The sequence below is a fragment of the Alligator sinensis genome, unplaced genomic scaffold (genome assembly GCF_000455745.1).
Source record: "Alligator sinensis unplaced genomic scaffold, ASM45574v1 scaffold674_1, whole genome shotgun sequence".
Taxonomy (NCBI): Eukaryota; Metazoa; Chordata; order Crocodylia; family Alligatoridae; genus Alligator; species Alligator sinensis.
In genome coordinates this window covers 181,814-193,930 of record NW_005842032.1, presented here as the reverse complement: position 1 = coordinate 193,930, position 12,117 = coordinate 181,814, and the positions used below count along the sequence as shown (strand labels likewise).

Sequence of the window (12,117 nt, the reverse complement as noted above, 5' to 3'; positions counted from 1 at the left end):
AGAACACTGAGTTGAGTACTGATCCCAAGATTTGCATTCAATTCATCCACTGTCTCAGCTAAACTGGTGTCTAACACATTGGAAAAACCTTGTTAAAACAGTATTTATAACCTATGTTCTACTATTTAATCCTTTCTTTAGTAAGTGCCAAATCACATGCGAGACTAGCTTATCCCAAAGTATGTTTAAACCGAGTCTAAATACACACTCACAGGCATGCACGCAAACACACACACACACACACACATGCACACACACACAGCTAAATTCTTCAGAGTCCACCCTCACTGAACATGCAACAGGTAGAGTCTAAGTGGGATCTTCCCTTCAACTATAGTTTGGGGTTGGTTGCTTTGGGATTGGGAACCAAGACTAGGAACAAGAATATTTTCTCTCCTGTGCCCCAGTTAAATCTAGGATGAAGACCAAAACTGCCTAATTTTACAGAAAAAAAATCAGGAACCAGACAGTGTATGAGTGTGTGTGGTGAGGGGAGAGGGTAGATTATGACAAGAGCTTAAGTATAGGACCATACTAAAGACTGCAATGGTGGGAAGGGAAACTGGAATTGGGGTTGAGGGAGGCTGGGACTGGCTGGTTAAGGAGATTAGTATTCAGAGTTATGGAAATAGGGAACTGTGGGCACCTACACATGTGCAGGAAGGCTACTCCGACACGCTGTAATTACAGTGCATCAGAACAGGCTCGATTGAATCTGCTGGAGTGCGGCAATTACCATGTGTCACGTATATCAGCATCCCTGCACTGAAAAATGGCAGTGGGGGTGCTTTAACTAAAGCTTGTCCAATGAGCTTTAGTTAAAGTGCCCCTGCCACCATTTTTTACACGGGGGATGCTGATACACATGATGCTCCGGGCACTTTAATTAGAGTAGCTCTCAGAGCTGCTCTAATTAAGGCATCCCCTTCCCCCACCTCCCCACTCCTAGAGCACATGTATAAATGCCCAAAAAGCCAGTAGATGTGGGGAGAAGCCTGAGACTGGATGAATAGCTGTGAGAGGGAAGTGGAGTGACTGAGCAAACAGATTTGAGGAGGAGCTGGAAGAGAGGCAGGAATTGAAGCTTGGAGAGGGGGTTGCGGAGAAGGTTGGAGAGGGGGTTGAGCTGGGAATAGTGGAAAAGTGGGATTGTGCTGTGGAGTCTTGAGGTATGAGGCTAGGCCTAGAATGAAAAGTGGAGCCTACGTAACAAAATAGGACTGAATAAAGAGACCAGGATACAGAATAGGGATACAACAGAGACATGTTGGAGAGGATGGGGTAAAAATAATTCAGGTGAAAAAAACAGACAGAAGGAACTATAACCACTAACACACTGTGCTCCAGAATCCCAAATAGAAATAGTGGAATCTTACTATTTTTCTCCTGTCACCACTATCTCTGACAAAGCACAATGTCATGTCCACTTCCAGTGACAGGCCACAGAAAGATAAAAACCTACTACTGCTTTCACTTTTCTGTAGGTTGAGTGGCAGATGTAGTGCGGTAGAACTCAAGGTTTCAACTGAAGTCACCTAGTTTGGTTTTTAATTTTGTTCTTCTGTAAACAGGAGGTTACAGACAAAATTACTATATAAAAGAACATTTTAAGGTTCATGTCTTGGAATATTCATTCCAATATTTATTCCATTATCTGGTTGCATAATGAAGAAAAATATTATTTGTAGGTCTCTTGCTTCACTTACTACAGAAGTTAGAAAGTGGGATGTGAATGAACTGTGGGACTACAGGAAGGGAAAGGATGGTTTCATAGCACAGGCAGCCCTGGAGGACAGAATTCTGTCCCGACTTTGGGTATAGAGTTTCTGTGTTATGCTCATTTAAACCAAAGTTAAACTAATTTTAGGTGCAGACAGAAGAGCAGTGGCTCCAATCCACCACCCCACCCTCCAGCACTGGATGAAAAACTCCACACTAAAATCCCTCCCTTCCCTTCCCCACCTTCCATTCTAAAGACAGCACTGAGAGCAAGGCTGAGCTGTGTCAGCCCAGCCCTGCTCCTGGCACATGCAGACACAATTTACTGAAGGTGCTCCATTTTGGTGCATCTTTGTTTGAACCCTCATGCCATAAGGGTTCACATTGTTGTGAGACGGGGCCCTTTTAAAGTGCTTTGCAGCTGTGCACATGTGTTTGGTCATGGCTGTAAAGTGCTTTCAGGGGCCAGATTGGGCAAAAATGGTCACTTCTGTGTGGACTTTTGTGTACCTCATTTACTATTGAGGCCCTGGGGTCTGATTTGTAGAAGGGTTCAGCTCTCATAGCTGCAATTGAAGTCAACAAGAGCTGCTTTTTAACACATAAAGTGATATGCAATGTTAAGTAGCTGAAATTATTAAATCCAAGGCATCACAGATTGATTATTTAAAATTAGAGGATACTTTTGACTTTGATCTGTGTTTCTCTCAGTTAACATGGAGATCATAATCCCCTCCTTTACTTGCAGGGATGTAGTGAAAGTACATTCATTAATGTATGGATAGCATTTAGATACTATAGTGATAAGCACAACAGAAAAGACAATGAAGAAATTAATAATCCTGTCTTCAACATTGTAGGGTTCATATAGTGTGCAGTAAATAGAGTCTAAGGCCACACATTACACAACAAGGAGAAAGAAAACAAAATATGGGGTAGTTGTTCATTAAGAAAGAATTCCCTGTTCTGAGGAAGGAGTCTGTGGAACAACAATAAATGATCATGTAATTAAAGATTGGATGATAGTGCTTGAGCACAGGCAACCCTGATTCTGTCATTTTCCTGCTTTTGAGTGCTTGACTTTTAATATGTTCTTTTAACATCATTTTTGGGTAGAATATATCATGTATGGCAACATTGTATTTTAGAGGTTTTCAGACCTCAGCACACATGTAGGACCTGGAAGGAACCATTCTTACTTACACAGAATAATTCAGGCAGATTTTTGTGCCATGCAGAGTCTGACTTTACAGAAGCTTCATGTGAGCATTGTAGTCCATCACCTACATTTAGCTGTAGGATCCGAACATTAATGTTATAGAACTTCCTGTATTTTGAATTAATGCAAATTATTCTGACTTCAGGATTGATAATAATTAAGTATTGATATGACTATATATGCCTTTATTATTCCTTACTCCTGTCTGCATCACAGCACAACAGATCTAAATGCCTACCTAATACTGTTCAGCTGTCCCTCTGGCCATTTCCCTACCTAGCCCTACCTTCCCTCCCTACTGTGTAAAATAGCAAATTCCTCTCCAAAGGAGATGCAACTGACAGCCACAAAAGGACACTGAATTACTCATCAAAGATAGGCAGTATAATGCCTCCCGGAACAGCTTAAAATCTGAAAGGGTAATAGGTTGAAACTAAAACCATAGGAGTTTAAAGATATCTTGGTCTGGGTTTTCATCTCAGCACCACTGAACAAGTAGAAGACTGGGTTTCAGCAGGGTCTGGAAGGTAGGACTCTTGTTTCCACACATCATAGATAGCTTTCACCTGTGAGAATATTAAATGAGTTCTACTCCTTTAACCTCAGTCTCACATGTATGTACTAATGAGTTTGCATGCATGCACACAGACACAGACATACACACATGCACGCACAAATACACTCCCTTATAATTCTAAAGATTAATATGATATTTCCAAAAGACTGACAGGATTGGCTGCAGTAACTATCGATCACAAAGACACTCTCATGGACCCAGAGGGACAGACTTCCATCTTCAGCTCCCTCTGTGCAAAAATGAGGTTTATTTCCTACAGATGGGGACTTTTTACCATCTTGTACCATCTACACTTTTCCCAGAGCCTGATGAAGGGACTTTGATCCCAAAAGCTTGCAGAAAAGGACAGTTTTCTTGCCATTTTCCAGTTGGTCTAATAAAAAGTATCATTTTGGAATTAAGATTTCTAGTTTTTTGTATGTCTTTTTGTTTCAGACCAACATGGCTACAAAGTACACCCCTGTAACTATCAATTTGCATTCAAAGACTGGTCATGCCCCTGACCAGTGTTTTAATCTCTGTATTTGATCCATTATTCTTAAGTGTATCTTGCTGATTTATGCACATTGATTTAATGAATGCCTAAATGAACCAGATTACAGATGTTCTCCCAAATTCTCTCCTTTCTTTTGGCACTTTAAATTATTCTGTATCCTTTACCCTGCATTTAGATTGTGATGGTCATCCTGGAATTACCTGAATGGATGAATTAGGAGCAGGAAAAGAATGAAATGATAAAGACAAAACAATAATTTCATGTTGAACCATTCTTTGAGCTTTTTTTGGATAGGGTATCTAAAACTGCCTTAACAACAAGATGAGAGGAATATTTTTAGTGAAGTATATGTTACAAGACTGATCCTAGTTTGCATATATACTTTTTTGATTCATACCAGGAAAAGCAAAAAACCTCCCTAAACCCTAGCAGTGGTTTTAAGTTAGAAGATATGATCCCATATCTCCACCCACTTTGTTATAGAGATGAAATGTATCTGGACCTTTAAGGAAAAGTAGCAAATATCTATGAAATATTTGAAGTCATTGTAGACTTTATTGCACTATATCAGGGTATAGACAGACATAAAACTGTATCAGTATCAAAAGATATACTGATATGATATAAGTTACATCTGCATGATTCCATAGCAAAACCAATATAACTTTAACCCTGTTTCATTTGGGGTCAAAGGGGAAGCAGTTCAGCTAACTTGTATCATTATAGGCTTATGCATATGTACCAAGTTGCGTCATAACAGCTGCTATGAGTTCCCCCTCCCCTTTTAAAGCGGCTAAAAAATACGGTTGTCCATACCCTTAATGTTCATCACTCTCATTCAGTGTCATTCAGACTTCCCAGAATTCCCTTATTTTAATGCAAAACTCTAAAAAAGACTATTTATTAAAGCTCTAAAGTGACCCTTTTTAGTATGGTCCACAGTTAAGCTCAGTCATGCAAGGCTAAACTTTTAGAACTGATTATTTAACATTGTAAAATCACATAAATACAGAAAGGTAATAATCACTGTATTTCACAGATGAGCCTGTAATCAAATGTTTTGTGTTGACAGAATGGTTATACTCCACTGCATATAGCTGCCAAGAAAAACCAGATGGATATAGCAACAACATTGCTTGAATATGGTGCTGACGCTAATGCTGTAACCAGACAGGGTATTGCTCCTGTTCATCTTGCAGCCCAGGAGGGCCATGTGGACATGGTGTCATTACTCCTTACTAGAAATGCTAATATGAATCTTAGCAACAAGGTAATTTTTCTTTCTTTTCTGCTCAAGGTAAAAGTGTAGAATCATAACAACAAGGGAGCCTGGAAAGGGAAGTTTACCTTTTCTGATTCTCTGAATTTCAAAAAGCACAGCAGCTGTTTGAATCAATACCATCATTACTTCTAGCAGAGAGAACAGAACAGAGCAAGTACCATATCACATCAAACCAATTGTCCATTTTTTCTTGTATCCAGTCTTTGACAAGGACCAATACCAGATGCTTCAGATTACTATGTAAACCCTCCTCTTCCCTTTTCCACAAAAGACAGTTTTGCATAACATGCCCCTGGGGAAATTTCTTCTTAACTCCAGGTGGTTAGTGAGGTTGACTTGTTATATTTATGAGCTCTATACACGTGCCTGCCCATTAAGCATGTAACCTTAAAAGGTTCCTTTCCTTGTAAAGGAAAACTGATTTATCATTGAATAATAGCAATATGATTCTCTGAGATTTTGTAAATTAATGAAAGTGACTGGAATTGCCCTGGCGTGCAACTTTAAACCCCTGGTTTTACTGTTATTTATTAGGGCTATGTGAAGCTTCAGGTGCTGATTTGGTTTGGAGGAGATTCGGCTCAATTCAGCAGCCAGATCTCTGAATCCAAATCAAATTGGGAGACCAATAAAAAGATCCAAATCGATTCAAAGCCTCCGAATTGGTTCAGAAAAGATTCGGAGAAAGATTTGGAGATCTGTGCCAGTAATTGGAGGGAAGGGGGGCTGGAGGAGGGGGGAGGGGACCATGGAGTGACCCCCACCAGGCCCCAGCCCCTGCCTGCTCCCCTAGCCCCCCTGAAACACACCCTGACCCCCACCCTTTCTCCCAGCACCATCAAGAGTGATCCCCACTGCCCCACACTGCATGGGGGGCTCTGCCAGATTCAGACCAATTGATTTGGGACAGTGATTTGAATCACTGAATTGAATCCATGTCCCCTGAATTGGATGAATCTGAATCCAAAGCAAATACAGGCCTAATATTTATCCTGGAAAACAGAAAGGGAATTTAACTGTAGTATCAGACTTAACTGATTTGGCTCAAACCAGTTTATGCAATGTCTGTCCCAGACCCTTTCCTGGTTTACGTTAAATCAGAGCCCTCCAGCATTCCAGTTGCTTTGCAACTCTGGATGGGGCTCTGCTCTCTGCTCCAGCCCAGCAGGGATGCCCCCCACCCTTCTGCTCCTTGGCTGCAGCTCCGGCAGATACTGCAGGTACAGCAGGGTCTGCCTGGCTTCCACCTGCTCCCCCCCCACACCACTCCCTGCTCAGGCAGGGATTCCCCCCCCCCTCTGCCTTACACAAACAACTCTCAGCATTAGCTAGCATATCACATGCTGGCTATGGTCTGTGCTGTGGGAGACAGCTTAGGGGCTTTTGAAGCTAATCATCAGGTAGCTGGCAATGTCCCTTCATTTCTTCCTTGGAAAAAGTTGTTTAAAAAGAGCTTGAACTAATGAGAGAGGCTGTTTTTTTTGTTGATGGGCTGATAAATGCTAACAACTCCCTAAGCAGAAACCAGGCAGATGCCTGCAGAGACTGCTGAGCTCCAGCAAGGCAACAGAGGGGAGGGGCCAGCCCTGATGTGGAGCAGAGAGCCTCGCCCAGCCAGAGATTATGCCGGGATGCTGGGGGAGTCTGATTTATCTTAAACCAGCAAGGGGTCTGGGAAAGACATTGCATAAAACCCGTTTGAGCCAAATCAGTTAAGTCTGATACTACATTCAACCAGGTTTATCTCAAACTGGTTTCAGCCATTTTCAAACTGGTTAATGTGTACTGAACATCTGTTCTGTTACAGGTTTAAACCAGTTTCTGATCACTTAAACTGGTTTATGTGTAATGTCTGTCTCTAGTCATTATGACCTACAAGCATCCTGAACAGCAGAAAAGTAACAGAGATTTAGCTCAGAGAGGGAAGTCATTTAAAGGCCTTTGTGGCTGAAAGGAATGGAGGAGAACATGCACTGAGAAAACATCATCAGGGAGGGAAAAGAGCTCCTTTCTTTGGGGAGTTAACCTGTTTGCTCTTCCTATATGTACTCCCTCAGAATAGTCTTAAACCGATTTATGTGTAATGTCTGTCCCTAGCCTGTATAGTTACAAACTGTTTTAGCCTATCCAGGTTAGCCTAACCTGCAAAGATTTAATCAATTCAGGCTCAGGCTTTTTGAATGACTCTCCATAGACGATAGGATTATAAGGTTGTTAAAGCAAGGACTTCAGTTTTTACAGGACAAGAAGACTCAAGGATGAAATCAAAGAATTACCTCCACCCTCCCCAAGAAATTAAAATGAGGTTTTTAGTAATCTCTAGCTTTGATTGCTTCCCCTTGCTAAGGGAAACATTTCCAACCCAAGTGTTGTTCAAATAGAACAATTATGGGGAAATTGTAAATGGAAGGATTTAAATCTGTGTGCATATTGCCTCTAGAAAATAGCAGATATGTAAACAAACATTTGTTGCTCTCATTCATATCCAGGGGGCAAAATAACAAAAACAACAAAATAACCCTGAGGTTTTTGGCTGAAAATGGTAAAATATAATATGCTGCCTTAATGTAATGTAACAAAAAGAAAGTTTCCCTGTATAAATGGTGCATGTTGTATTTGAAATGTTAGCTTGCTGGGTATAAATTTTAGTGTTTTTTATATCAACAAGCAACCAGTAAACACGAGAGAGACAGAAATTTTATCCTCATTTACAAGATACATTAAATTAGTAGGACTTCTTAAGTCTTACTCAGGGTAGAATTGGGCTTATAATATTAATATGTCTCCATTGCAAGATGATCACTTGTTGCACCTAATTTGCAGAGTGGATTGACACCGCTTCACCTGGCTGCTCAAGAGGACCGAGTAAACGTAGCAGAGGTTCTTGTTAACCAAGGGGCTGTTACTGATGCACAAACAAAGGTATGATTAACCACACTACTGTATAAATACACGTATATTAAAAATGCAGAGAATACACATGGTATTACCTAAAGGAAATGTTTAAAATCTATAGGTTTGACTCATTGTTACTTCAGTTTTACACTTGTATAGATCCAGTTAACTAATAAGCATACAACAGCATGAAATCCACCAATATTCAGTTGGTGTATTGAGGCTGTTCAACTTGCAGAAAAGGTGATTAAGAAGGAACATAATAGCAGTCTTCAACTATTTGAAGGGCTGCCACAAAACTAGAACACATTTTCCCCCTCTTGACAGAGTAGGATGCATATCAACAGCATGAAACTGCAGCAAAGGTTTAGTTTGGATAAAAGGAAAGCTTCTTCACTATTAGAACAGTGAGGTAGTGCAATAGGCTGCCTTGGAAAGTTGTGGAAACTCCTTCCTTAGAGATTTTCAAGAGTATGAATAAGTAGTGGTTAGGGATGATCTAGGAATAGCAATACCCAGAGAGTGCTGTGAAGAGCAACAGTTGGGAGCCCAGGAGTCTGCCACTCACAGATCACTAGGCATTGGTGACACGTAGGGTGTTCATGCACCCCCTGAGCTTGCCAGTGCAACCCGTGTAAAAAGCGCTGCCAATGGCACCTGCGAGCATGTTCTGGGCTTGCGGGTGGACCCCAAAGACTACCCCGGCTGACGTCAGGGGATCCCCTTGACTTTCCCGCCATGACTTTGAATGGTACCTCAGTGGAGGGGTTCCCCTTCAAGGCAGCCTCCAGGGTCGTCACACCTCCCAGCGGGCACTCACAGGGCTCCGACCTCCCCTACACCCCGGCCACTTGCCACCTTGGGTTGCCAGTCTTCGGGCCCTTTGGTGTTCTTGGCTCCACCCGACCTCTTCCCGCAGCCCGCCAGCCACGCGTCAGTGTCTTCAGGTCATGACTCGATGTGCAGACTTTGAAGTCCTCAGACCTGGGTCCCACTAATCCGAATCCCTAGCGCCCTATCCCAATCACCCTGTGACTTGAGCGTGCAGTTCCCACCACCGTGATAGCTGAAGCAATGCGGCCAGTGGGCCAGGAGAACACGAAAGGTGCCCTTAGCCTATGGGCCCCGTGGATCCCCCTGTGCCTAGGTACCTAGCCCTGGTTGCTTGCCCCGCTCAGGTATTGAGTCCCAGTCATTTATCCTAGGACTCTAATGGGGCCTGTCTGCCGCTTGTTCCATCCCCACTTGCGGTCTTCTGCCGCCCTCCACGGCGATACCTGATGGGGTTCCCATTGGCCACGCCCCTGTTACCTCCTCTCCGAAGCTTCACTGCCGGCTTGCAAGTTGACCCCTTTGTTGGCTTGCCCAACTCTGCTTTTGCTGATTCTGTAACTGGCCCCTCTGCCGGCTCTGCTGTTGGCTCTGCTGCAGATGTTGCTGCTGGAGCCTATGCCGGCTTTGCTGCCGGCTTCGCTACCGGCTTCGCTGCAAGCCCTGCTGTAGGCGTCTCTGCCGGCTCCTCCGCCGGCGTTGATACCGGCTCTTCTGCCGGTTTTGCTGCAGGCTCTGCTGCCGGCGTCACTGCCGACTCTGCCGTCGGCTCTGCTGTTGGCTCCGCTGTCGGCTCCTCTGCCGGCATTGCTGCCGGCTTTACTGCAGGCTCTGCTGTCGGCGTTGCTGCCGACTCTGCCATCGGCTCCGCTGTCGGAACCTCTCCAGGCTCCGCCCCCAGCTTCCCACACTGCCCAATGCAGCAGCTGAGCCCCTCAGGGTGTGGGCTTCCTCCTCGAGCCTCCATTCGTCTGCCACCCCACTGCATCCTTGGGGCAGCTTTTTATTTCTGCCGGGTGGCATCTCCAGCCCATGCTGCCCAGCCCCAGCTGTATATAAGCGCGGCTGATAAGTTGTCGTGGTGCTTTTGCCGCACGCGTTCCTTCCTGCTTTTCGTGCTCTGCAGAAGGTAAGTGGGGCTTCAACTATTCGATTCAGATGATTCGGATTCATCTGATTTGATTCAGAGATCCGAATTGCTTTTCTGATTCAATTCAGCTGAATCGATTCAGAAAAGATTTGGAAAAGATTTGGCGATTCAGAGATTCGGCCATAGGGTGTAATGGGGAAAAAATGCAATATCTATAACTTTGTTGTTTTGTGGCTGATTCAGATGAAAATCACAGGGATGTCAGACTTTGCTGAGAGCATGGAGTCAGCCAAGTTTCAAGGTGATAGGTGCAGAGGTTTCTGAGAAACTGTACCTCAAAGTCCTGAAAGCAAAACTCTTGACACATGTGTATGTTAAGCCACAGGGAGGTGATAACTGCAGGGATGGTAGCCCCTGCTGAGGCCACAAAATCTGCCAAGTTTCAAGGAGATAGATTTAGGGGTTTCTGGGAAACTGCACCTCAAGCTGATGACAAGCAAAACTCGTGACATAGGTGACACTGTGTGTGTGTTAAGGCACAGGGAGGTGAAAACTGCAGGCCTGCTAGGCCCTGCTGCAGCCACAAAGCCTGCCAGCTGTCAAGGAGGTAGGTGCAGGGGGAGTCTGGCTTCTGGGACCCTGCACCTCTGGCTGCTAACTGGCAAAACTAATGACGTGGGTGCTTGTGCAACTGTCTCTCTCTTAGGATGCAGGGGGGTGAAAAGAACTACTGCACACCTGTCAGGCCCTACTGAGGTCATGAAGTCTTCCAGCTGTGCCTGTCTGTCTTAGGGCATGGGAGGGTGAAAAACAGTACTGCAGGCCTGCTAGGCCCTGCCAGGCCATGAAGCCTGCCAACTGTCAAAGAGATAGGCGCAGGGGGAGTCTGACTTCTGGGGCCCTGCACCTCTGGTGCAGGCCACTAACCAGACTTGAGCTTGACATCATCACCTTTAGACGAGCTAGGCCAGGTAAGGGGGCACCGCCTCCAACAACCTTTGGATGAGCTAGGCCAGGGAAGGGGCCGCACCGAGCAGAGAAGATGCTTCGCCAGCATGCAGGGTGACAAGAGAAAGGTAAGCAACAACGTCCTGGGAGTAGGGGGGGGGGGTCTGCACCCTCAGGAGGCCTCAAGTGCCTCTACACCAATGCTTGTAGTATGGGGAGCAAGCAGGAGGAACTGTACCTCCTGATTGTCAGTAAGAATCTAGACTTAGTAGGGCTCACAGAAACCTGGTGGGACCCTACCCATGACTGGGCGGTGGGCATTCGGGGATACACCCTATATAGAAGGGTCAGGACAGAGCGGAAAGGCAGGGGGGTTGCGCTCTATGTCAAAGAGCAACTCACATCATCAAGGATTAGCTTCAGTTTAGAGGAGGGTTGGGTAGAGACACTGTGGGTCAAACTACAAGGGGGGCGTGGCGAAAGGGACCTTACGGTGGGTGTCTACTACAGACCACCCAACCAGGGGAAGAGCTGGACCGGGACTTCTCCGGTCAGCTCACAGCTTATAGAGGCAGTTAGGTCAAGGGATGTTATTGTCATGGGTGACCTAAACTACCCAGACATTTGCGGGGAGGAGCAGACAACCAGGTCTGACTGCTCATGTAGGTTCCTGGCTGTATTACAGGACCTTCACCACTAGGGGTAATGCCTTGCTGGACCTGGCCCTGGCCACTGGGGATCACCTGGTGAGGGGACTGCAGGTCTTTGACCACTTGGACAATAGCGATCATCACCTGCTGGAATTCACTATCCAGCGCAAGATGTCAAGGGCTTATAGCAAGACTAAAGCCCTTGACTTCAGAAGGGCCAACTTCAATGAGCTTCAGAGATTAGTGGGGCAGGCACTGAGGGCCCAGAAGGTAGAGGAGATGGGAGTCCATGACGGATGGTCATACCTTAAGGGGGCGATCCTCCAGGCCCAAAGGGTAACAGTCCCTGAGAGAAGCAAGGAGAGTAAGAGTGCTCAGAAACCCCCTTGGCTCAGCAAGGGCATTCAGGA

The 12,117-nt window shown here is 45.0% G+C and overlaps 1 protein-coding gene across 28 annotated transcripts in view; it reads left to right on the top strand.

The window, feature by feature from the left end:
- ANK3 (ankyrin 3) overlaps positions 1 to 12,117 on the top strand; it is a 595,175-nt gene that overhangs the window by 431,125 nt on the left and 151,933 nt on the right. For all 28 annotated transcript variants that reach the window (XM_025202621.1, XM_025202614.1, XM_025202616.1 and 25 more), the window contains 2 exons: positions 5,084 to 5,281; positions 8,117 to 8,215. In XM_025202621.1, the coding sequence (XP_025058406.1) occupies positions 5,084 to 5,281; positions 8,117 to 8,215 (297 nt within the window). The remainder of the gene's footprint in view (positions 1 to 5,083; positions 5,282 to 8,116; positions 8,216 to 12,117) is intronic.